Below are 27,401 nucleotides of genomic sequence, written 5' to 3' on the forward strand. Positions count from 1 at the left end.
ATAGCAACAAGTAGCCATTTGTTAAAGAAAAATGGGAATAAAGTAGCACTAAACTATTGTATCCAAGTTGCACTGTTCACACCTTCAATGGGCAGGTTAAGTAATAAAAGTAGCAGTCTAAAAATTGGTCATTACTAAGGAGTAATTGGAGATGGTTCATGGTGATTGGTGACACTGAGTCACAGAATGCTTTTCTCTTAGAGCCAATTAACTTAATTAATTTGTTAGGGCTTCATTGATCTTTGTTATTTTGGATGTAGGGCATTGTTAACCTTAGTAAAATGGCTAAGGGCAATTTGCTACTGTGCATAAAAAATTTAAATCTCATGTACTAGATACGTAGACGGACTATATCAACATGCATTTTTCAGTGCTGACACCTGCAGGAAAAATGTGAAAGTGGGGGCAGGTGCTTGCACAGTAGTTAAGAAGGGGCTTGAGGTGTGTGCATCCTAAATCAGTGTGCCTAGGTTTGGGTCTTGGATCTGCTCCTGATCCTGGCTTCCTGCTAATGCACACTCTGGGAGATAGCAGGTGAGGGTTCAAGTAGTTGGGTCCCTGCCACCCACGTGGGAGAATGGGTTAGTATTGTTGGCTCCAGACTTTGGCATTGCTGTTTTAAGAATTTGGGGAGTGAATCTGTCTGTGTCCATCAAATAAATAACGTTTTAAAATGTGAAGGTGAGAAGGAGAATCATCATAACAGGTAATTGTCCTCTCTTCCATAGCGTGCAAAATCAGTAGGAAAAACCTCAGCACACCCACCACGTTTGTATATAGATAAACATGGTGATATGAACTGAAACTTAGCTGTTGAATCATTTATACAATATTCTTTAATTCAGATATGGAAAAACAAGGCTTTTAATCTCTGTCAACAACCTTTATCCTTAGATCACTTTTTGCGGAGTAACTGACAGAACAAGAAAACACTTCACCGGGTCCCTCTGGATATTCTGAGCTTAGACTCAGTTCACCAAGCAAGGTTCCCTTTCTAATGACCTGAGGCACCTTGTCCATTGACTGAGAGGCGCATCTTAGCAGTGGGGGGTGGTGTCAGCAACAACAGGACTCATGTTCAAGTCACTGTCAGACTGTCAGTTTTTTTTTTTTTTTTATACATAGCATGGACCATAAAAAAAGGAAGCAGCCTAATAACTGCAGTGCATTGATGTTCTCTCAACTTGGTTAATTATGGCTATCAACCGGAAATACAGATTGAAACTTTGATTGGAGAGTTTGTTCTAGGAGAAACCTATTATCACTTGAGAAAAACTGATGTAAATAGTACACAGTCACTAAAGAAAACAATGAAACACAAGTTACAGGATACATCTCCTTGGCTGAGAGATAAAGACATCTTCCATCCTCTGGTTTACTCCTGAAATGGCTGCAACAGTCAGTGCTGGGCCAGGCTGAAGCCAGGAATTTCTTCAGGGTCTCCCACATAGGGGTAGGGGCCCACAGATGTGGACCATTCTTGAGTGTTTGCCAAGCACATTAGCAGGGAGCTGAATGGGAAGTGGAGCAGCCGGGACTTGAACTCGTGCCTGTATGGGATGCCAGCACTGCAAATTGTAGCTTAACCTGCTGCACCCCAGGACTGGCCCCACCTAATATTTCTTAGGCTAAGAGGTTAAGCTTAGGTAATTGCATTTAAGCGTAGATAATGGGTGAATAAGGGAATTATCATAGCATTGTAAATCAAAGAACATCAAAGAATGTGTGACAAAAGCTATACTGGAAGACTACCATAGCTGATCAGTAAAGTTTGGGGAAAAGTCCAGATATCTAGTTGTGTAATTAGAGATGTTAAAAAATTATTTACTTAGTTACTGCATTTACAGGACAATTCCCTAGAGCCTATATCTATGAAAGTAATGACGTGCATGACTCTGGTAAACATGAAACAAAATCATCAAAGTAAGACCAGACATTGGCTGGCAAGTGGTGTTGAGTTAGATCTATGGCTTAGTCCTGGTTGACATGCAATGGAATAACCACCCTTTTAACTGTGCAAACAGAGTAATTTATTAGGTAATAGCAATCCAGTATGTTTTCATATATCGTATAGAATAAACACATTTGTTGTCGAATAAAAACATTCATACATACTAGAGAATAAATAGAATACACACAACACAGGACAGTAGAGAATAACCCACAGTTATAGGTACATGGCTAGCAGTAAAACTAATCCATGGATCAGCCAACTATATTTATGAAGGGTGACTGTGGGCTGAGCATTTATATTTAGTGCTAGGAGCACAAAGACGACATGGTCCCAGATCTCAAATACCAGATACTCAGACAAGTCTTAGGATTCTAATCTGGAGCTAAGCAAACTCTCAGTGAATCATGAGGAACAGTAAAAAGTCGAGCCTTTCAGATAAGTATTTTTGCATTCAATGATATCAGTAACCCTGTGATTTGATAATAAAGCATTATGCATTTATAATAAGTATTTAAAATTGAAAATAGTAAAATTGATTTGATTAATCAAACAAAATTTGGTTAAGTATAAGTACCTATATATTAAATATTATTTCAAGGTGAACTTTTATCTTCAACAATATATATAATGTACTAAGTGGTTAATTATGTAAAGTCATATCCTTGACTTTATTCAGTCAATTTAGTTTTGTAAACAAACATTTACTCAAGTAACCGAAAGTTATGAGCCCTAGCCAACCATGATTTTCAGTTTAGTGGCTATGTAGAAATATCAGTTTAAAATATCATAACTCATTATCACTATGGGGAAAAACTCATTTCTCTGTGAGAGAATGTGGCATAACTTGTAACAAGCATTATGCCTATGCAGCCTTATAAAACATTTCACGGCAGCAGTATTTTAGGAGATTGGTTCAATTTTTATAAAGTATTTTTAAGATTGCATTAATGGGTATTGATCCTGTTCTAAGTTTAACTTTCAGGAAACACTATGTTTTCCAATTATCTACATGCCATGAACCATTTTTGTCCATCTCTGTGGAACTTTTCAGAAGTATTTGGATTCAGGTGAAGGCACAGTCACCTCATCTGGACACACAGATGCAACAGATTTTCCTAGAGTCACCACCTAGAATAGTTTACATGTTGTAATACAACTGCTATTGTAGAGAAACATCAATAATGAACATTTTCAACAGTAATACTTCTGGAAAACCATTTTAAAGAATAGGACAGAGAAATATCAACTTATTTGCTTGTACAAAATTTGTAAATATTTAAGATGCTATTTTATGAGGGTCAAGCTTATATAATCCACAAATAGGTTATGACAGCGTGGTTGTACACGCACGCCTCGTTTTAAGAACCCTTCACATGTCTGCACGAACAAAAGAGGCAAATACTCCATCCTCCCGAGCCAGGAGGCTTTCCGGCGTGTCATATTCTAGGATATTTCCTCGCTTCATCACAATCACCAGGTCTGCTGTCAGAATGGTGTGAACCCGATGCTGTAAGTGCAAAGAATACAGGGCATTGTTAGAGTTCAGACTGCAAGCCGAAGCCACAATTATTACTTTCTAGACCATTTCCTGGATTATTCATGATGTGCCTTGAGAGGCAGGAAACCCAACCTCTCCCCCTTTTTTTTTTATCTGAAGTGTCATTTGTTTACATACTTTTACAACTGGCCAGTATGGCTAGATAGTACGTGAGCTGTATTATCTTGAATATAGTTAACATAGCAGTGTTGTCATTTCCACACAAACTTAAGTGTAAAGAGGTTAATAACTGTTTGTCAAATATGTAAATGCTAAGAGAGGTCATCAGAAACCAGTCGGGTTGTATTTTGTTCCCACATATCTTAGTGGAGAATTTGTGTGAGTTGGTAAATTCCAATTGCAGAACCTTGGAAAGCAGTTCAGTTCTGGAAATATAACATGGAGAAGTCCATCCCAACAGGCAGCAGTATATGGATTATCCAGCACTTTAAAACATGCCCATGCCATCGCAGTCTTGAGATCTCTGCCATGCACCTGTTCTTTATTTGTGCATGGTACCCTTAGAGAGATGCTTTGCTGTTAGTAATTACTAATAAAACCAACCACTTGTTGAACATACGCCAAATACAAAGTGCTCCACACACATACCAGACTGTGGGTACTGTTGCTCTCTACTATATAGGAGAAACCATTTGGGTTTCCAGAGATAAGGCAAAAACAAGAGATCACATTGCAAACAAGGAATAGCACCAGCATTAGAGTCAGGTTCACTAACTTCAAAATAGGAGACAGTCCCCCCCTTGACTAAATTCTCTCACTGGGGGGACCTGGTACCTAAAAGGAGCACTCGCCTGTCATGATTAACCTTCGGGTTAACAGTGGAGGCTCTTAAGTAAGACGGGACTCGGACTTGGGCTGGCCTGCCCGTGGGTTCTACAGCCTGTAGCTAAAGATCTAACATTCCACGCTTCCCATTTCACATTTAACCGTGGGTGGTAAAAAGTGTCCCTGCCTCAACAGACTGGTGGAGAGGATCAAATGAGATCTTTGTTAAAACAGTTCTGCCCCTGTGTGACACACACAAAGAGGGAGTAGACATCAACTGGCATTCCTTTTATAAGTTAGAACAGTAAAATCTGTGGCAGGCCTTTTTCTACTCTTAAGATTAGCACTGTCTAATTGAAATACAATGTGACCCATGTGTAACTTCAAATTTTCTAGGAACCATATTTGAAAGTTTAAGAAACAGGTGAAAATGTGTTCATAATATACTATAACCCAATCTATCAAAAATGTTTTGATTTTGACATGGAACCAATATAGTAATTATTCATGAGCTCTTTTACATTCTTCTATTAGCACTGTCTTTGAAATCCAGTATGCATGTTAAAACACTTCTTCATTTGGACTGCTCACATCTTGAGTGTTCAGAGAGGGTCGCTATACTGGACCTAGACCCCGCACATTGAAATATTAGCATGCTTAGCATGCTGATGGGAGTCCCTCTCCAGAGTTCCAAACCTAGACATGCATCTATTGTGCTACATAAAGTTCCTAAGTGCAACCTGAGCTGTCCCCAGAGGCTAAGGCCTGCATCATGCTGGGCCCTGTCCATGGGGCAGTTTTGGTGTTGATGCTCTCAGAAAAGCAAGCAGTCATAGCTAAGGGGCAAAGAGACACAGATGGAGCTCAACAATCGTGCAGCCCACAACCTGCACCACTATTTCGGCCCCCATAGACAAGCTGAATGGTGGGAACACTTGATACTGATTTAGGAAATATCAGAAGAGAGGAAAATGATTAGCTTTTAGAAAAATATAAACTATACTTACCAGACTATTTAATAGGTATTGTGCATTTTCCCTTCAAGAAGTTATTAAATCTTTTACAACCCTATCATACCTTGGAAAACAGAATTTGGCCTCTGTCTCTAACTGCAGCATTATGAATATTGCCTTGATAGTCTAAAAATATTGGGGAAAAATGTTGGCTAACAGAAATACGGTTGGTGTTTATTCCACACTAATACAGTTTTTTTTTTTTTAAAGTATGGTGTCAGTTGTAACTGTGTTAATGAGATTAGTTCATCTGGAGTATTTTTAAAATTTCATTAAGAATGAAGACCATGGGCTGCTGTGGTGTGTGAGGGCTTCTTTGTAGAAGCTGGAGAAATGATCTTTTAAAGACATTTCACAGTTTTCAGCAGAAGTTGACAAAAGTAAAACAACAACTTTTAGACTACAAGGGAAAAATAATCACTCTTAACAGAGCTGAGGATGGCTCTACAAGGAGTGCAAGTGTATAGTGGTCCTTCTTTCTATGAGCCTGTTAGGAGGAGGAGGAGTTTTGCGATTCAGAAGAATCCTACCATGCTTCTTCCCTCACCACTGGATGGTGTGAACAGGGAAATTCTAGATGTCCTAGTGGCCACCTTCACCCTGGTAGTCTTGAAATAAAGAATGGGTGAGCGAAAGGTGCAGAAGACAATGGAAAAGTACTCGGTGAAAGTAGAGCAGAAATCGGGTAAGAGGGTATAATTTTTTGATCAAAAATACAAATGGTGCTCAAATAATCTTTTAGATGCACACTAAGACCACCCAAGCACTCCATGCTTCATGCAGAGTAAAGAAAATCAGTCTTTGGAGTAGGGAAGGGTCTGCTTTCTCCCTCTCTCCAAAGTCAGGTAGGGGCAATAGAAAGTTCTCTATTATCCAACATATCTCACTTTCTTCTACATTGACAAAATTCTTGGAACTATTAGGGAACTATTTTTCAAATTAGTCAATTTTCTCAATCCTTAAATCATTTATGCCTTATTGAAATGACTTATTTTGATGATTGTCCTCCAGGCTAGAGGAACCACAGAGTTCACTGGGAGAATGGGCACAGTTTTCAGAAGGTGGGCATTGATCAGACATCTTTTTCTGCTATCATGACTATGTTGCACTTTAAAGGGTGCTCTTTCTGCCACACAGCACTTACCAGACAATGCAACCATAGCAAGCACATGGTATACAACTCTTAACAGTTAAGTAATTATTTAAATCAAACGGTGCATTCCTCAGGGCAGGTAAGGAATGGCTATGGTTGGTTAAGGATGCCTACAAAACATCCTCAAGAAACAATGAAACTGGTCCTTAAGGGGGAGGTAAACCCATTCTCTACTTTCATAAATAACCTCATGCACGTATACATTTGAAAGCAGCTTTACCATTCAGTATTAGGCATAAGGGGAGCACCCCACTGAGCTGATTTGTGTAAGAACACCCTGCAGTTAGTTCCCTCACCCTGGCCCTCCCCATCAATCACAGCATTAGCAGGGCCTTAGGGAGGGGATGCCACTAAGATAACTACCAGAGAATGGGATACTTGGCAGAGTAGATCACGGCGGTCTACTTGTTGGTCATCACCAGAGTGGAAAAAAGTCCATTCTTATGGGTGAGCAAGTTTGGACCAGTGTCACACTCCACTAAAATACCCTCAGAAAAGACTAAAACAAGGTCTGCATCCACAATAGAAGAGACACGGTGCTGGAGAGAGAAATGGAGAGAAGAGAATCAGTAGGAGGAAGGATGAGCAAGGGCTCCATTAAAAATTAGTTCAGCATCAATCTAAGGTGAGCAAGAATTCATCTCTCTACAAAGAGGAAGAGACAGGACACCATTGCCTATTTTAAGTCAACTGTGACATGAATTACAGGGATTTAAGCAATTGTTCCATTAGGTTGGGGCCATCTAAAAGAAAGTACCTGCTGCTGTGAGATATCTCAGTCTTCTTTAAAAAAAAAAAAAAGTATAGATAGTAGCAGAATTGGTAATCGAGAAATTTTGCATTTGAGTGCATTAGACCATCAGAAAACTGAAGAGAATTATTCCATATGAACTATCTTCTGTACCTGGTGCATGACCTACTGGAACCCTTAGATTTCGGATGTCTGACTGGAATTGAGGGAGTTAGGTAGAGCAGAGAGTTGGAAAAAGAACAAGGCTTTCAAAATATGCTTGTGTTTCCTTTTTGTACAGACATGGAAATACTAGCAATTCAACAGATATATTTTAAGTGCTCCAGCATAAAGATTATAGGATCTTAGAACAATCAGCAAAGTGGAGTACACCACTCCTGGCTCCCATACTTACAGCTATGGTGACCACGGTGCGGTCTGCAAAGGCTGTCATCACCACTTTCTGTAAAATGTTTTCCTGCCAAAAAAATCAATCAAGCGTCAACCTTCTTGGGACTACTTTCCTCTGGCCACAACATTGTGTCCCTCAAACATGTCAAATCCCTTCTGAGTACTCTCACTCCCGAATCTTCAGTGGAAGACAGAGGGAGCAGTCCCTAGCGGCAAGCTCATGTTGGAGTTGATCGGTGTCCTCAAAGTGCAAATAAAACTCAGTGATCAGCATGGAGTCACTAAGATTTTGCACCAGGGAACCCAAAAGAGGAAACAAAGCATTTGAACATCAAAATGTTGACTTGCCAAAGTGAGCATTTAGCCTAGCACTGAAGATGTCTACACCCACAGCAGGGTGCTTGGGTTCAATTTCCGGCTCTGGCTTCTGACTGCCAACTTCCTGCAGACCCAGGCGGGTTAACACTGAGGGCTCAGCTACTTCGGTCCCTGCCACCCATATTAGAGACCTGGCCTGAGTACCTTGCTTCAGCTCTGGTCAAGCTCTGACAGCTTCAGGCATCTGGGGAATGAAACAGTGCATTGGAGCTCTCTCTCTCTCTCTCTCCCAGTCTCTCTCTGCTGCTTAAATGACTAATGTAATCTTTAAAACTGTTCACTTCCACTATACTACAAATACTCAAAAATCAACAAAACCCAAGGTATTAACCTTTGAGTCCAAAAAGGGCAAAACAAACCCAGGCCAAAAATTTGGATTTTGATCCAATAAAGAACATTTCAGGCAGGACCCATTTTTATTCCTAGCACATTTTTTTAAAAATATATTTTAAAAGATATTCTGGGTAAAGTTTCCATCTCTTTCCTAGAGAAAACTGCATTAGTTAAGTCTTAATGTGATGTTCTTTCTTTCTTCCAAATGGTTCAGTGCCAGTTAATTAATAATCTGTCTCTCTGCTCCCTGTGCCCCAGCAGGATTATCCTTACAATAACCCCAGGATTGCTAAATCTTTGTAATTAACATTAATCTTGATGCACTTCCACTTACTTGATAAAATGGCTTGATGAGAGACCATTTGATTGCTTTAAATTATGTTGATTTAAATTATATTACTTCGCATAGGCACCTTGATTAGAATTCTTAATAGGAAAAATGATGTCAAATTAGTATCTCAGTTATAATAGTCTCTTCACTATCTTGGACTTAATTCACTTTGGTTGGATAGTTTGACACAATGTCGAGTATGTGTGTGGGTATCATTTTTTTTTCCTTAGCTTTCTGATGGCAAACTTTTAACTTCAAATTAACTTTTAAAAGAATAACATTGTTAACCCATACACAATTTGCATCTTAACATGACATTTTCTCCAGACGAGGTTGTCTTGGACATACGTGACACTTTTAAATAATTTCTTTGAACGGGCAAAGTTTCTGGCTTTTTATCGTGAAAACACAAAGCTCATTATTAATCCTAGCAAATCCACCTTCTTCAGATTGCTTTTGTAAATGGTTGCTTTTGGTCATCATTAAAACTGATTAAAGATTTACATACTGTATTCTAGAACTTTTATAGCATCATACTAGAATATGGTGCAGGACTCTGATCAACTGAGCCCTGAAATTTGACTGTCTTGAACATTTTTCAAAGAGTGATGCTTAAATGCAGTGCAACATATCATTAAAACTTGTTCCTTCAACCTAATGGAAACTGATGAATGTTTTCCTTTCTCATCCAGCCCCTTGCCTCAAGAGCCATCTTTCTATCCTGTTTCTGGGATCAACTTACAACTGACGTCCTTCTTGCTTGCCTTAGAAATTTATTTTGCTTAGCCTAATGCCCTCCAGTTTCATTCATACTGTTGTACATGACAGGATTTCCATATTTTAAAAAACTGTATAGTATCCCATGGTATGTGTGTACACATTTTATCCATTCATTCATTTATGGTCACTTTGGTTGATTTTATATCTTGGCTTTTGTTAATAGCAATGCAATGAACATGGAGCTGCAGGTTATCTCTGTGAAATACTGACTTAAATTCCTTGTGATAAATAACGAGGCGAGAATGCCAGATCATATGGAAACTGTATTTGCAGCTTTTTGAAAAGCTTCTCACTATTTTCCACAACAGCCATACTAATCTACACTCTTGTATCTGCCAGTGCTTCTGAGCTTTGCCTTTTGGTAATAGCCAACAGTTTTAGTGATATATTGGACTTCATGGTGACCATAGTCAATAATAATGGATTACACTTTCCAAGTTGCTAAAATGGGTTTTAGATGTTCTTGCTGAAAAAAAAACAAAAACAAAAACAAAAACAAATCACTGATGTGATAGATATGATGACTGACTTCATGGACATTCTACAGTGTTTACATGGATCACAACATCCTACTACAAACCCACAAACACATGCAATTATTATTTTCCAACTAACAGTTAAAAATAATTTGGGAATTTTACCTTCCTTAGAATATTTCTGCAGGCCTGAACTTACGAAGAAATTAAAATGAGAGAAGAAAAGTGATGGCAAATTTACTTTTTGGTTATTAGTAATGGGAACTCCTTTAAAGCATGTATCATTTCTCAATGGTTTGATCAAGGAGAGAGTTGAGAACTCACTCAAAACAATAGAACTAAAGATTCAGAATCACATCAGGGAAGTGGAAGGAGTATTGCCATGCATATCTCCCCAGCCTACCAATGTGTACAGTACAGACTATGCACTCACTGTGGCCATGTCGATGGAAGCCGTCGCTTCATCCATGATGAGAATGCTGCTCTTGCGGACAAAGGCCCTAGCGAGGCAGAACAGCTGTCTCTGCCCAACGCTGAAGTTCTCCCCACCTTCAGTGACAACTGCATCTAAACCAGAGGAAGAATCAATGATGTCATTAAGGTAATGCTGCTGCCCTTTTCCTTGGGGAAAGCAGGAACAAATATGTTGTGTGTCTAACAGTGGTACAAGGACTTCCTCCTGGATAAGCAAGACTTTGGGAAAATTAAGATGACCCTGGATCATCCTATTTTTGACAACAGATAGTGAATTGCCTCCTGATGGGATATAAAGTATTTTCAAGCATTTTGAGTACAGGAAGACCTTGGAGATTTTTTAATATAATTTTCATTTAATATCCTTCTCTAGGGTCCAGAGAGATGAATTGCTACTTTGTAGTAGAGGTTTTTAAGAAATTGAATATGGTATGGATGTAATATGCTTGAGTAGGCCACTGTCCCAAGTAAACTAACAACTGTGATATATCAACAATAGGAAAATGATTTCCTGACAGCGTGGACAATGGCTCCCATCGAGGAGAAATGGCCTTTTCCTGAACGGCACATAGAGCTCCTAACCTTAGCCATTCTGCAAGGGACTCCTCCACCTCCTGAGAGTAAGTGTGTAGTCTGGGAGCTGAGCATCAATGAATGCCAGGAATTCGGATTACAGTGGCCTGACCCCACAGCAGGAGAAGACAGAGCAGATACAGGGATTAACTGGAGTATTCTCAAGTGCTCACAAGGAATGGGATTTGCTCATCCTCTCCTACCCCATGGGCAGTCAATAAATTCTGAAAAGTTCTATCGACCTTTAAGAGACTAATTGAAACACAAGGGGACTAAGCAACTAGAATTCAGTGATTTCAGCATGAAATGTAGATAGAAAAATGCAGAACTCATTGCAGAAGAACGTGATCAGTGTATTACTTGGAAAATATACCTAGACCTCCTGATAGAGACTTGACCATATTCTTCAGCTGAGCAATTTCTAGAGCTTCCCAGAGCCTGTCATCTGTGCATTTGCACTCTGGATCTAAATTAAATCTGTAAGGAAAAATCATTTAATTAGGGAACAAAGATAGGTGAACTTCTATGTTTATTTGCTTCTTGTGTTTCTCTTTCTTTGGTTCTTGCTGTGCATTCAACACTTAGAACAGTATAGGCAGTGATTTCATGCTTGATCAATGAAGGAATGACCTTAATGTCATAAAAAGATGGTTTTGATTGCATCCATAGGGAAGTTTATATACATGAGATAGGGTCAGTTTCATTACTTGAATCCAACCACTCCTTCTTTATGCTTGGTATAACGTGAACAGCGTCTTGTTAACATATTCCTGTGGAAGTGATTCACAATACATTGATTTACATGACAATTTACGTTGTTTTTAGGTACCGTGTATGGCATGAACCACAGCAGTAACATTCACAAGTAATATACTCAAAGATAGGAATTAATGATGGTATTAGTAAATAGCTTGATAAAGCCAGAACTTCTACAGAATTTAAAGCTTTGAGAATTTAATCATACACTACAAGAATACTTAAGAAGGTTCATGAAGAATGTACATTTTGAAAAAACAACTATGTACGGATTTCATATATTTAAAGTTTAGCAGATAGCAGTAGAGACCTCTTTCTCTGGTGGAGGGAGACTAAGAATCAGGACTAGAAAAGACTGGAGCAGCTTCTGCAAAGTGGTTTGGACTAAAAGTAAAGCTCAGAGATTGGAGTTAGGTAAAAGGATGAGTCTACTCAGAATGTCTGCCAAGGCCAGGCCAGAGACCAAGAGTTTGGCAGGTGGCTATAGGATAGAATATCTCAGAAATGGCCCAAAATCCAAATTCAGAGATGTGGTGGCTTCTGTAGAATCAAACTGAAAGGGAGAAACAGCTGGAAATTTAAGGAATTAGGCTTTATGGGTTCATTAGCAATTCTAGGGTCTCCCAATCTCGATTATCAGAATATAAGGGGTCTTCAGAAAGCTCCTAGGAACATGTTTTATGGAAAAGTATGCACCAACATAGACTAATCTTAGAATGTCATTTCTCACAAACTTTTGAAGTTCCCTAGTATTTGATCTTACTATCTTGATAGTGTTATTTCCTATCTACTGAAAAACAATTTTTAAAATAAATCCTTCTTAGAGGCCAAAGAGTAAATCCCAAGGTTTTTTTGTTTGTTTGTTTGTTTGTTTGTTTGTTTTTTTTTGCTGCGTTTGTCACTTACCTAATAGAACCACTGAATAGTATTGGATCCTGCAGAATGATTGAAAGTCTAGACCGCAGTGTGTGTAAAGGTAGTTTGGAAATATCTATCCCATCAATGACAATCTTTCCTGTAAGGAGAAACCAAAATTACAGGCATGTAGTAAAATCAAGTAAAATCTCCTTTGGTTACAGATGACAACTTCTTTCCTTCTTCAAGGAAGAAATGGGGTTTTCAATTTCAGTATCAGACCCGTCATAATGTGTCTCTAGGAAAATACACATTTTAGGGGTGTGTGTTTGGTGCAGCTGCTAAGTTACCACTGGGGATGCCATTTCACGTCCCATATCACAGTGCCCTGCTCAGGTCTTGGCTACTGAACTTCTGATCCTGGTTCTTGCTAATGTGCACCACGGGAGGCAGCAGATGATGGCTCAAGTACTTGAATCACTGACACCCATGTGGTTGATTCAGACTGAGCCCCAAGATTAAGGCTGAGGTTCGGCACAGCCCTGGCTATTGTGGGCATTTGATGTGTGAACCGTGGGTGGAATATCTTTGTCTTTAAAATAAAAAAATAAATTTTAGAAAGAAAAATACATGTTAGTGAGAGTTTATATTTCTTAGGCACATATCCTAAATGGGTTTTCAGTTTTGTTGTTTACATCTGCTCCTTTTTGAGTTCCTTCTAGAATTCCTTTATCCTCCCCTTCCCTGTTTTATTATTATTTTTTCTTCCAGGAGATCTATCAGAATCTCACATTCTATCTACATTTACTTATCTTTGCAATTATCCCTTCTCCAACTAGAATATAAGTTCTTTGATGACCAGGATTTTTGTCTGTCATGCATTTCTGCATTGATTTAAGAGTACTTAGCAAATAAAAAAGGAAATCTTACAATGTACATCATATTTTAACACATTTCTCTACACTGTGTATAGCCCTATAAAGATGTGTGCAGTCCCATTATTCTTTCTTCAACTTGACAGATTCATCTGACATCTCATTTTTGTGCAAAGACGATACCCTGCCACCGAGTATTGTCTCAGGTAGCAAGCCAGGCTAAAAATGGCAGCTGCAGTCCTTCCCCAGGTGGGTTTAGATTCAACGGCAGGCAAGGGTGATTAATCTTAAACTCTTTCAGAAAGTACATTATCTCTTAAAACAGAGAACAAGTCATTGGTAGTTCACATGCAGCCTGAAATCATGTTTCTGAACTCATGAGGACTAAGCCAATGTCATAACCACATAATTTTTTTGATGAAAAGTTTTCCAGCTGTCTTTTGATCATGTATTTGTCTTATAATGCCAGTCCAGTAGAATGTCCCTAAAAAGTTACGTATTTTATTATTATCCACGGGAAAGGCAAGTACTAACCCACGGATAGCTGTTACCCTATTCCTGAATCCTAACAGCAAAGCAGTGCACTTACCATAGTTCAGCTTTGCTGTTGAAAAATTAAACTCTTTATCTCACAAAGCTTTCAAGTAAGTCAAAGAATATAAACTCTCAAGTGCAATAAAAATAGAAAGTGCTAATCATCATCATCACAGATAATAATTTTAACTACTTGCTTTTGCTGGTTTTGTAGTTCATGGCTAAATCCACTCTCAAGATGGCTTATGTCCTGGCCTATTTATAGGATACTTGATAGACTAAATAATGTGACTTTGCTTTGTTAAAACACAGATTCAGTGAGTTCTATGCTTTTACCTATCATACTAACAGTTTTGTGGGTGAATAAATATTTGGGGATATTGTTAATATGAGCTTGGCACTTTACAGAGAAGGTTGCCCCATTGGGAAAAACTCAAGACCATCAAACATTAGTAAGAAGATGGTTGTCAAGAATCATCTCCAGTATTTACCATGCAGATTACTGATCTCCTTGTAGTTTTTTCCTTTGTTGGAAAGAAGATCTATTTATAGTGTGAGGGAAGCAAGGCCGTCTTCTCTTATTTCCTCTTGAAATGCTAGTCTCCACCCTCTGCTGGGCAAGGTCAGTGCCTTTTATTCTTGAGCCATAATCTCCAGACCTGACTTTAGACCTAATCATTTCATGTCCCCAATTCTATGCTGTTTCTTTACCGCTGGCCTGTTTACTTGGGATAACTGCCTTAAACCAGGTGTAGAGACAAAGTGCTTGTAAATACTTTTCATTTCTGCACAATTAAGGAAGTTGACGTATTTTTTAAGTGAAGCACCCCATGGTCTAAACTGGTTTTGAAAAATTGCCAAAGATTATAGCTCACATCTTACCATCAAATATGTCAACCATTCTGAAGAAAGCCAGGGATAATGATGACTTGCCACTGCCAGTGCGGCCACATATACCAACCTATGAAAGCAACAGTGACTCAGAAAGAGGGGAACTCAGACAAAGCACAGAGAATGGACACAAGCATTTTAACCAACATAAAACCACACCTACATTTCAAAAGTTACATTACAATCATTATTTTAATTCTCCCTTAATGAATTATCGTCATCAAGATAAACACATAGAATCTTCATCAAATCCTTCAGTGATTTCATTCTTATTCCTTTTCTATGTGGTTGTATTGTTTTCCTTTCATGGCCTAAGTGTTTACATTTAGTATATTTTCGGACTGATAATTAAGTCTACTGTATCTTAAAAGCATTGGCTTATAATGAAAAATTGAATGAGTGTGTGTCTGTGGACTCATTTCTTCTGTTGACAATAACTGAAAGAAGTCATTGTGGGGCTAGAGATGGAATGAATGCAATGGTACTCATGGGATGTCTGGGATGGCCATGGGCCTGAAGCCACAAAGTTTTCAAAACAAGTAAGTGGGGCAGGCACTGTGGCACAGTGTGTTAAAAGCCCCAGCACCCCATATAGGCACAGGGTCAAGTCCCAGTTGCTCCACTTCCACTCCAGCTCTCTGCTATGGCCTTGGAAAACAGCATATGATGGCCCAAGTCCTTGGGCCCCTGCACCCACATGGGAGACCTAGAAAAAGCTCCTGGCTTTGGATCAGCCCAGCTCTGGCCATTGCAGCCATTTGGGGAGTGAACCAGCAGATGGAAGACCTCTCTCTCTCTCCCTGTCTCTACCTCTCTCTGTAACTGTCTTTCAAATAAGTAAAATAAATCTTAAAGAAAGCCGGTCTAGTGTAGACTTTTTGGATCTTTATGGGAGGTTAATGAATCACAACATGACTTAGAGAACACAAACTGTACACAGATCCTGTCTCTCCCTTTTCTGCAGACAATTTGACCTTTATAATGCAAGGGATCTTGTGAGAGCCTGGTGAGACTTTACCTACTTTATTTGAAGACCTTAGATGGCAGTAGAATTGACTAACCTTAAAGAGCTTCAGTGAAAATGGCCTGGGATCCATCAGAAGTTTTATGCATAAAACACATCCAATGATAGTGAATTCCATACCTTTTGCCCAGGTTTGATGTAAGCCTTGACATGTTTAAGAACAGGTTTCAGATTATTTTCATATCTGACACACAAATCATGAATCTTGATCTCCCCTTCTTGTGGCCAATGTTCGGGAACTTGAGAAGGATCTGGGTGGGGTATGTGAAAAAGACAGACTCATAAATAGATTGATAGAAGAAAGATAACAGATATGGAAACACACATTTATACATGTACATTTCTATATAATTTTAAAAATTTAAAGTAATATTGCATGTAATTCTTGAGTTAACATTTAAATTACATTCAAGTAAATGCCTTTTGGTTAAGAACTTTTAAAGCAGTTGTGCACAAGTGTGTGTTTGTGTGTGTGCACATGTTTGGAACATGAACTAGCACATCTTCAGCATTCCAGCACTCAGTTGTATTCAAGGTGAACAGAGGTAGTTCATTTGTGAATTGATTTGTTTGTCTAGTCAGTTGGGCTTTCTACATGTGAGGTACTCTGCAAGGTGCTAAGAATATGGAGATAAAAGCGCTAACTGGAGCTGCTTGCTGCATCCTTGTAGCAGCGTACAAGCCAGTCAGTAGCCACTGTAGTACATGAAGAGCCATCGGATGGGGCTGGACTCGAGGCGTTGCGGTAACCTGAGTGTTTCAGAGGATCCCGAGAGAAGATGGTGCCTGACATGGATCGTGAGGGATGAGAGAGAGGGAAAACTGTTTTAAAAGAACAAAGATGAGAGGACAGTCTAGCATGGTCATTGTGCCAGTATGGATGGATGGATGATGAGAAATGATACCGGGTATGTGGGCAAGGGCTGTGAATGAAGGATCTAGTGGTCCTAGCTAAATTACCTGGATTTTATCCTTGAATCATGAGATAACTGTTGCAGAATTTAGGCAAAGCAAAGCATTCTAACCTTGAGATTTGCACTTAATAAAGACCATTCCATCCTCAGTCTTGAATTTCCTGCCATTTTAATTCCAATAAGCTGAGAACCCCAGGCCATACTTTAAGATTCAAATTTCTTGACATCTACATTTATAAGGGCTTGAGAAAGAAAAGATGATAGTTCACAGTCTTAGGCTGGCAACTAATTTGATAAAGCCCTACTATTTTCCTAACTCTTTAAATATTATTAAATAATATCTCTCTGGACTCTGGTTCTAGCCAAGATGTTTTAGGCCAGAAGAGTTGAATTGTTTTCAGGTGTACATATGCACAGCCAAGATGAGAGGAAGCCCTCTAGATAAGAAAGTGGAAAACAAAACCAAGAACAACCATTTGATTGACATGAACATTTCAATGGAACCAGGTGAGACTCAGAGCCATACCCATGGTGCCCTCATAGTTCTCAGACTCCATAGTCAAGAAGCTGTTCACTTTTTTCACTGCACCCATCTGGACTTCCAGATCAGCCAAGTTCCTCACCACCCAGTTCAGGTAGTTGGTTATCTGTGTCAGGGGACAAAAATAGATATATAACACATTTGGAAGTAAGAACTTTTCATAATGACTGGATATTTGGAGAATAGGGTAACTTGGGTAGTTAACATGCGTCATGTGAACAATTCTTAAGTTCTACCAGTTATCTAAGTCCAGAACATTTCATGAGATATGGCAGCACAGTGTCTGTCCTTCTTCAGGGGTCTTCAATGTTACCGTTCTTTGAACTGTCCTTAATTTTCCCATATTTATGTCTGTATCTATCTCTTTTAAATTCGTATTTCCTTGGGTAGGCATTTGGCACAGCAGTTAAGATGCCACTTGGGACACCTGCATCCCCTATGGCCATGCCTGGTTCACATCCTGGCTCCTCTGCTTCCCACTCAGCTTCCTGTTAATGCACACTCTGAGGGGCCAGCAGATGAAGGTTCAAGCATTTGAGTGCCTGCCACCCATGTGGGAGACCTGAATTCGGGTCCAGACTTCTGGCTTTGACTTGGCCCAGCTCTGGCTTCTGTGGGCATTTGGAAAGTAGAAAGAGTGTTTAAAAATTGGTTGACAGAGATGAACCTAAGCTTTCCTAAAAGGCTAGGTTTGGATCTAAGTTTACTGTTATTTATTGGTATTTACTATCATCTCACTATGAGTCTCAAACTTCTCTAACATTTCATGCAAGACAGTTGATAGGAGCTATAGAAAGCACCTCCAACAGTGCACGAAGACAGGTATTTTTCACCCATACCTACCGTGAGTGCATACAGCAGACCCAGGCCCACCAATCCAGAATTGGAAGACCCGCTAATGGATGCAATTGAGGCAGTGAGGACAATACAAGCTCCCAGATAATCCTAAAGAGGAGAAAGTGTGAAAATATTATTCCCACATTCTGAAACCAAATATCTCAATCTACTTAGAGAGCTGACCACTCAGAGGACATGGGTCACTCCACGTGTGTCCCGGAATTGTGTAAATTTCACAGAAAAGATACCAAGGATGTGGAGACTAATCCCTCACAACACTAGGCGGGAACAGGGAATAATATAGTCTCCATATATACATGACGATCTGTGCCCAGAGGAAGGTACAGTACTTACGCCCAAAGACAGGCGGCAGTTCGTGGCATGACAAGGATCACACATACAGTTTTCTGTCTGTTTTTAATTTCTACTGCACTGTGTGGCCAGCCAAGCAGTTACTTTTGGACCTGGTTTTCTCACTTAGATTTCATGTGCGCTCATGTTGGGATTATGATAGGTCCCCTGTGGACTATAGTGAAGTCCTTGCAGAAATCTGCCTGTGATTAATTTGTTAGGATTTGTATCTGAACTCTTTGTCAACTATCTGGGCTCAGGGTCTGGGACATAAAATCTACAGATTCCATGTAAACAAGAAGAATTATATTTGCTCATCAATTAGAAGTATGGACATGTCAGATTATCTGAATTTTCCATTGCTCAATGATAAACTCTTTTGCAAACTTAAAAATTCATTGATGTCAGCCACAGACTCCAACGAAAGACAAGGGACATCTGTTCATTTTTTAACACCTTGTTCTTTTTCCATTTCCCAATATTCTTAGCTCTCGTTCTTGAAGGGTTAGGGATATGGTTTCAATGTGTCCCCTGAGGGCTCACGGATTGACATATAACCCCATCATGAAGCTTTAGGAGGGTGGAAACCAAACTACGCTGTTCAGAGGTGAGGCTTTTGGGAGATGAACATGATCGGATGTCATCGGGGTGGAGCCCCTATGATTGAATAGTAGTGGCTTTATAAGAGGCAGAGAAACCAGAAGACACACACATGCACACTTTCTGTCTCATGCAGTGTGATGCTGTGCCACCGTGAGACTCTGCCAACAGAAAGGCCACTGCCAGAGGGGGCCCTAGAGCATCCCAGCCTCAGCTATTTTGTTATAGTAAGGCAATACAGACTGCATGATGAAGAAATCCTAACAGCTTCTCATTCGGATGTAGTACTTGTCCCAGAAGCAGGAAGGATTGCAGGCAAGGATACTTCCACAATTATCTCATTCTATCCCATTGGTCAACTCCTTCTCTAGCTAGATAGTGCTGGTCCCTCAAACAACAATTACAAAACAAATCAAAAACCCTAGCAACTGGACTTCAAGACTTTAGTGACAGCAATAGAGTTTAACATGCTGAAGTCAACGAAATTTCTCAGATCAGCTCACATGTGCACATTACTGCTTCTTTTGAAAACAGCTCCAAAGATCAAACTGTTGGATAGCAATCAGTGAGCACAGCCTTGGAATCAGAATCTGGATTTGAATGCTTGCTTTACCCATTACTGGCTAGTGAGATTACACAAGTAATGTAAACCCCTCTGAGGCTCGATTTCTTCGTTGGAAAAACAGAAGTGATACCTAATTCACCGAGATTTTGAAAGCAATAAAAAATGTAAAATGCCAGTTAAATTTCCCCATCTCCCCAAATCAGGATGTCTTTTTTTTTTTTTTTTTGCCCCTTGGGTGATTTTCAAATGTTTGACGTAAGCTTTAAAATCTGTGTGCATCATAAAACATCAAAGGTCAGAAACTAAAAGTTACTTGTATATTGATTCCCATAATCTTTACAAAGAATAAAGAAACCATGGAAAGTAAATCCCCCGAGGCAATAAATTCCAGAGGTAGTAAATCCTTCTTTGACGGCTTGTTCTGGTATATCCATTTGTTAACAACTTCTCACATCCCACCCTGCTAAGTCTTCCTCTTTTCTGCTTTAGTTGTAGCAATAACTAAATGGATATAGAATCTAACTAGTCTGGACTATGCTTTTATGGTTTACAAATGCCAGTTACTTAGAAATTTTTTATTTATTTATTTGAGAGGCAGACAGAGAGAGATGCAGACACACATCCAGGGGGAGAGAGTTCTCATCTTTTGGCTCACCCCCTAAAATGCATGCAACGGGCCAGGATAAGGTCAGACTGAAGTCAAGAGCCCAGAACTCCATCCAGGTCCCCCACGGGGCAGGTAAGAACTAAATTAATTGAGCCATTACTGTCACCTGCCAGAGTGTGCATTAGCAGGAAGCTGAAGTCAGGAGCCAGGCACTTGGGAACCAAGCCCAAGGTACTCTCTAATGCAGGATGCTGGTATCTCAGTCACTGGGCTAAACACTCATCCCCTCAATCTGCTCGCATTTATCCTAGGAAGCAGCAGGTAATGGCTCATAGACTTGGGTCCCTGCTAACACATGGGAGACCTATTTTGAGTTCCGGGCTCCTAGCTTCTGCCTTGCCCAGTTCTAGCTATTGCAGGGATTTGAGGTGTTGAATTGTGAATGAATGAGATCTCTTTTGCCCTTTCTCTTTCAATTAAATATTTCTCTAAATAGGAAAAAATATTAACCAAAAAAAAGCTTTTGTAATAAATTACAGAAAGTAAAATTAAAACCAAGAGATTCTTCCACCAAACTGTTCCTTGCTTGATATAAAAAAATGTCATTGGGCTTCTGAGAAGTTTGAGTTATGTATACATTAAGGGTTTGAAGCAAGACAGTCTGAAAAATGAATATCTATTCTTTGCTTTCTGCCAGTTGACTTCATTGGGAAAAGCAGCATCATTCATACATTCTTTTAAAAGTATCAAGTCATATAACTTCCCTGACTACAATCATCAACGTGTTCCTACTGCATTTACAGTAAGTTCAAACGCAGACAGATGACAAAGCCTCATATGACACAGTGTGTGGATTCCAGACCCTGCCAATGCTGACCGTATCTGAGATTCCATTCCTGGTTCTTCATTCCACTGCAGTCACAGCGGCCTGTTTCCTGTTCTGGTAACAAATCAGCTTCTGTTTGCCACTGACAGCCTAAAATGCAGTCCCCAGGTCTCGGATGCCTGGCTTCAGTTCCTTCTCAACATTGAAATGCAACTCAAAATCGCCTCCTTACCGTGGCCTCTTGGCTTCTAATCCCAGCCAGGGAGCTTTCCTCTGTCCCATTTTTCCTGTTTGCTTTTCCCCAAAGCCCTTAGTGTTACCTGCACTGTTCTTTGTCATTCGTTCCATGTTCGTTATGCATCCACTTCCACAAGGACAGAGTCTTTGAATTCTGACCACTGTGATCTCGTAACAGGAATGATGTGAGCCAAGTCCACTGTACGGGTCCAGGGATTCTTTATGGAGTAAGTGACTGGATAAAGTCACCCTCTCATAAAACATTCACTGAGTTTTCCTATGAGCCAAGAATCTTCTAAATTAGGACTTCTCCTGACTTTGCCTTTAGGATGCCTATGAATCATTTAGCTCTCCACCTATCTCCTGTCCAGATTTTAAGAGCTGAACATGGCAAGAGAATATAAGGATGCATATTTGATAAAGTGGGAAGTCCAGCACTGGCTTTTATGACCGATTAATCCCCCATTTAGAACTGTAATATGACTGTCTTTTTAAATGCCTTGCTATATATAAAAGTCAGGGGTTTGTCTTTTCTAAAGTGAACAGCACTCTTACACTCTTACCTAAGCCGTGAACTTCATCATTCAATTCCTTTTTTTTTTTTTTTTTACTATTTCAATTGTGTGGGGGAAACCCATAAAATGCTACATTGCTGCATTTTCCTCAACAAACAGCAGATTTGAACAGCACTAAAATACAACAAGGTCACATCTGGGACACTGAAGCAAAGCCATCATCATTACCACTGCATCTAAATAAGTGCAAATTAAGTGGCAGTCCTGGTACCAATGTAATATGGGGAACATGAGACATTGAATACTTTCTCTATCATTTAGCTTATTAGGGAAATGTGTATTCTGTATTGGATTCAAGGAATCACATTATATAGAACCAAATGGTAGATTTAATTAAATAATACTTTCAACTACTTTCTATTGGTTTAAATAATTCTGGTAGCAGGTAAGTCATCAAATCCTGGCGAAAGAGCTGCAAAGACACACAAAAAGAAGTGCCGATGACAGGAACAAAGGGAGAGGCTGACCAACAAGCAGTCAGTGTATTTTGGGGGGCTTCTTTCATGTGATTCATGTTTTCAAACCTACTTGTAAGAGGGGCAGGCATGGTGATGTAGAGATAGCACCACCACAGGGGTGCCCGTTCGTGTCCTGGCTGCTCTACTTCCAATGTGCATGGGAAAAGCAGAGGAACATGGCCAAAGCGTTTGGCCCCTACCACCCATGTGGGAGGCTGGCTCAATGCCTGCCATTGTGGCCACCTAGGGAGTGAGCCAGAGGATGGAACATCTGTCCCTGTAACTCCCTCCGACTCTTTCAAATAAGCCAATCTTTAAAAAAAAATACTTGTAAAATTTTCAATATGGTCATTATACTTTATCATGGTCCAGTAACTAAAAATATATTCAAAGTCACCTATAATGTTATTGAGATAATCCTTCTGACACTTCAACAAAAGAAGCTACCATAGCTTTTTGAGGTATAATTTATAATAAAAACATCAGGACTTGAGAAATAGTTAATTCAAATACATATACCAGTTTTCAAGCTAGTTTAATATCTATAATAGTTATTTTACCTACCACAAACACATTTGTACACCTGTTTCTTTTTAAAAAAGTGCTATTCATGTCTTTTAATTATACTAGATTAATTATGCTGGATTATTACCACTGCTCAAAAATAAGTTTTTCTAAGGAACTGGAATGTTTTTGCAAGTATATGATCAGACTTCTATCTTGCATAGGGAGAGAACTTTGTGCACAGTGTGCTTCAAGAAATTTAATAGCAAATTCCAATTACTTCCATTGAAAGGGTATAATCACGTAGAAATGTGAAATTGATAGAGAATATCAAAGCTTCTATTAGCTCTCCATTTTCCACTTCCTAAACCATTCAATGCAAGGACTTCAGTTACACTTTCTTCCCACTCTCTGCCAATATGTGAACAGCAAAGTGGCTTAAAAGCAGTACAAGAACAGGGCCGGCGCCGCGGCTCACTAGGCTAATCCTCCGCCTAGCGGCGCCGGCACACCGGGTTCTAGTCCCGGTCGGGGCGCCGGATTCTGTCCCGGTTGCCCCTCTTCCAGGCCAGCCCTCTGCTGTGGCCAGGGAGTGCAGTGGAGGATGGCCCAGGTGCTTGGGCCCTGCACCCCATGGGAAACCAGGAAAAGCACCTGGCTCCTGGCTCCTGCCATCGGATCAGCGCGGTGCGCCGGCCGCAGCGCGCCAGCCGCGGCGGCCATTGGAGGGTGAACCAACGGCAAAGGAAGACCTTTCTCTCTGTCTCTCTCTCTCACTGTCCACTCTGCCTGTCAAAAAAAAAAAAAAAAAAAAAAAGTACAAGAACAAAGGAAAAACAGGACAGTCATAGGGGTCTCAAACAGCCTCCATCCTACTGCTAGGGCGTTACACATCCCAACAACCTATTCTGTGAGAAATCAGACTTCAATGAGAGATTCAACAGAATCACAGAAGCACCTGCACTATGACTTAACCACTCTCACAGGAGCCCGACCACGAGGCATCTTCTCCAACAAGGCTGAAGTCTAGCATACACCGATTTGGCACATTCAACAGTTCCCTCCTGAAGGGCTGCTGTCAGATTTCTAGCCATTCAGTTCCATTTGTCTGTGTGTGGAATTCTAATCAAAGTTGTAATTCTCTATGAATCAGACTACTGAAGATTCAATAGCATGGGTGCTGGTTTGAGTCTTGGCTGCTCCACTTCCGATCCAGCTCCCTGCTAATGCGCCTGGAGGAACAATGGAGAATGGCTGAAGTCCTTGGACCCCTGCACCCATGTGGGAGACCCAGAAGAAGCTCCTGGCTTCAGATCGGATCAGCTTGGGCTGTTGCAGCCATTTGGGAAGTGAACCAGTGGATGGAAGACCTCTCTCTCTCTTTTTCCCTCTCTCCCTCCTTCCCTCTGTCTCTACCTCTCTCTTTCAAATAATTTTTAAAAACAGAATAAAAAAAAAGAGTTAATAGCAACTGATGTTTGTCTTTCATGTAACCCTCAGGGGTGTACCTCGGTGGCACCTTTGAGTGCCCTGGAGAATCTATGAGGGCTTGCAAATGATGACCAGTGCACACCTGGCTCTGGCGGAAGCGTACTGTTTCACAAAGCAGGGCTGTCACAAGCTCAGCCCCAAGAGCATTTTGCCTTGAGCCTGTTGACTCTGAGGCCTCTTTGTCAGGTTTTTTTTTTTTTTTTTTTTTGGCTTCCTGATGTGAATTTTCTTTTATCCTTTCACCACACAGCAAGACAAAGCCTTGGAAAGACGGCCTTTAGATAAAGTTACACAATTTTTGCAAATGGCAACACCAATGCCAAAGAACTGGAATTGGTTAGTGCAGAGCAAACACTGTGCGCTGAAGCACAGCGTGCGAACAGCACCCGAGAGCAGGCTGCAGTGACACATCGCACACAGCCGTGGCCCGCTGCCCTCGGCACCCTGAGGACAAACAGTCCCTTGTGCTGCCAGAGCAAGCCGGGTGGCCACGCTCTCGCTGCATCCCTACCAGCCAAATCCTTTTATCCTGTGCTTTCGAGATGTGAGCGCCTTACAACCTTTATTTTTTTCCCTCAATTCAGAATGAGTATGAGATGCATGCAGTATGCGAGGCTGATGTTCCATAGAAAAGCTGCCTATGCAGATAAAGAATGGATTACTGAACACCAATGGACCAAGGAGGAGAGCCCCCACTCAAACGATAAACCACAATTGGAAGTGGCTCAGGGCCCCTTCCAAACACCGCACTAGGTGTTCCTGCTCTGGCTTCCCTCCTGTCCCTCTCCTGGGCTTTTCTGTGAGTAACAAGATATCATTGCACAGTTAGTCAGCGACAGCAAAGTGGCCACAGAAAGCCATGCCTTCAAGTTTCCTCCTTTTACCACGAAGGCTGCGAGTTCAGGATTTAAGACTTGGTGAAATCCCTGGATCTGCATTAGGAAATCCTGCTTGCTGCCTCTTTGAACTGATGACCAAGGCAGTGACCCTCCTTATACCACTCCAGTCCTGGTGCTGCTCTTAGCAGATGTGGGGTGTTAATTCACTGAGAAATATGGCACAGGCCAGAGAGAGGAGGGGGCTGTGTTGCAGCTTCAGATAACATCAATGTAGATTTCCTGGACCAGATAGATGTCTCCCTACTTACTTTTTAACAAATGACTGATATGGCAGAGTATGTGCAGCTGTGAGATTCAGACAACAGTTCACACCCTAGTCCCCAAGGCCCCATAGCTCAACATAATGCAGAGTGTGGCTGCAGTGCTGTGGATGCAGCCTCAGAAGCATGGTAATAATGAGGTCACTGCTACACGTACAATTGGAAGGGTAGAGTATTTCCCAGTAGGAGTTATCTCCTTAATTTATTCAGCACTCCTGCTATGGCATACATTCTTGGATTACAGCATTTGTATTTAAACGTACCTAACTTAATGAAAAGTCTATGGACTCACAATACAATGAGAGTGAATGCAAGAGGTCCTATGTTGGATTTCTGGGACTGTTGAGAGGGATGTGTGTGTGTGTGTGTGTGTATCTCTATGAGTTTACTGCCACATAAGTGCAAGCGACAGAGACAAACCATACACAAAGGACTTTGAACCTTGGCTTGGTCAGCAGACATGCCTGGCATTTTTGCAGAAAGCCAATCAAAGTTTCTTACCACAACTTAACATGAACCCTCCAAAATAGGAGCAAACAACTGCTCAACTTTTTCTATTAGCTTTTAAATGGAGTCAGAGGGGGCCGTTAGTCATGAGACTATACATCAAATCTTGGGAGGATGACAAAACACAGAAAGCAAAGAGAAGAGGTCACGAGAAAGGTATTATAAAGCAACAGCACAAAAGGCATTGTTTTTAGAGTGTCAGTCTCTCCCTTGGTTCTCAGCAGGTGGAACTAGAATTCCTTTCTAGGTAGGCAGAATCAATTGCTTTTTCCCGTTTGTGTGTGTGTGTGTGTGTGTGTGTGTGTGTGTGTGAACGTTTTGGGACAAACTCAATGAAATCCCTCTCAGTTTGGCTGCTTTTCCTCCCTAATGTTTCCTGACCTGCCCTTTCTTGGCAGTCATGGGCCTCCACAGTCTTTGTCTTCTGGCTACGCAGACAGAACATGTGGTTTGCTTGAAGATGCGTGCTGCACATGCGTATCTCAATAATTTGTGAAATATAATTATGGTGTATTGCTGAAAAAATTTTACATAATCACTTATATGAAGGTACTCTGAAATGTGATTGTAAATGGAATTAATTAGAGGGTAAGTTTATTTTGGTACAAAAAATTTTTGAGATCTATGTACATTAAGGGTCTTCAAAAGGTTCATGGAAAATACCTACTATGAAAAAAATTATGCAGATATTTCAACACATTTTGGCACCAAAATAAAATTATCATTCAATTCCATGCCCATGATTTATTTATTTAAAAAAAATTTATTTGGGGGAGGGAGGGGGAGAGAGACAGAGAGAGAGAGAGAGATGGATGGAGATCCTTTTCTATTTGCTGGTTTACTCCCCAAATGATGCATAAAACCCATCCTTGTTAGTCAAAGCTTGGAGCCAGGAGCTTCATCTAGGTCTCCCATGCTGGGTGGCAGGACCCCAAGTACCGTAGCCACTACGGATGCCTCCCAGGTCTGCATGAACAGGAAACTGGCCTCAGGAACTGCAGCCAGGCATTCAGTCCAGACACTCTGATGTGAGATGTAGGCATCTTAACTGGTGCTGTAACCATGAGGATAAATCCCCAATTCTCGTGAGCTTTGAATCTCAACAACCTAGTGAGAAATCCTAATTAAGACTCACAAGGGTGTCCAAGGCTCCATATCATTCTGTTTCCACTAATCAATGACTTAACTTTTGTTTCACCCTCCAAAGGACTGCAAAGACCAGGGCTGGGCCAGGCCAAAGCCAGGAGCTTGGAATGCCATACAGGTATCCCACATGGGGAGTAGAGGTGGAGGTGGGCAACTCCCACTGCTTTCCCAGGTGCATTAGCAGGGAACTGGATCAGAAGTGGAGCATCCAGGACTGGA

At 40.6% G+C, this 27,401-nt stretch overlaps 1 protein-coding gene and 1 long non-coding RNA gene across 10 annotated transcripts in view; one reads left to right on the forward strand and one right to left on the reverse strand.

The window, feature by feature from the left end:
• LOC108176990 (uncharacterized) overlaps positions 1-27,401 on the forward strand; it is a 102,027-nt gene that overhangs the window by 24,114 nt on the left and 50,512 nt on the right. The window contains exon 1 of one of the 2 annotated variants that reach the window (XR_011379023.1): positions 10,354-10,483. The exons of the other annotated variant lie outside the window; for it this stretch is intronic. This is a non-coding gene — a long non-coding RNA (uncharacterized lncRNA). Of the gene's footprint in view, positions 1-10,353; positions 10,484-27,401 lie in introns of those variants that run through there. 2 annotated transcript variants of the gene reach the window in all.
• ABCC9 (ATP binding cassette subfamily C member 9) overlaps positions 2,007-27,401 on the reverse strand; it is a 151,220-nt gene continuing 125,825 nt past the window's right edge. For 5 of the 8 annotated variants that reach the window (XM_070048295.1, XM_070048296.1, XM_070048298.1 and 2 more), the window contains 10 exons: positions 18,163-18,264; positions 17,305-17,425; positions 15,985-16,115; positions 14,832-14,910; positions 12,592-12,700; positions 11,303-11,406; positions 10,316-10,449; positions 7,589-7,651; positions 6,807-6,982; positions 2,007-3,461 (listed from right to left, as the gene is read on the reverse strand). In XM_070048295.1, the coding sequence (XP_069904396.1) occupies positions 6,845-6,982; positions 7,589-7,651; positions 10,316-10,449; positions 11,303-11,406; positions 12,592-12,700; positions 14,832-14,910; positions 15,985-16,115; positions 17,305-17,425; positions 18,163-18,264 (981 nt within the window). In that variant the 3' untranslated portion in view covers positions 2,007-3,461; positions 6,807-6,844. 8 annotated transcript variants of the gene reach the window in all.

This window comes from Oryctolagus cuniculus, chromosome 9, assembly GCF_964237555.1.
Source record: "Oryctolagus cuniculus chromosome 9, mOryCun1.1, whole genome shotgun sequence".
NCBI lineage: Eukaryota > Metazoa > Chordata > Mammalia > Lagomorpha > Leporidae > Oryctolagus > Oryctolagus cuniculus.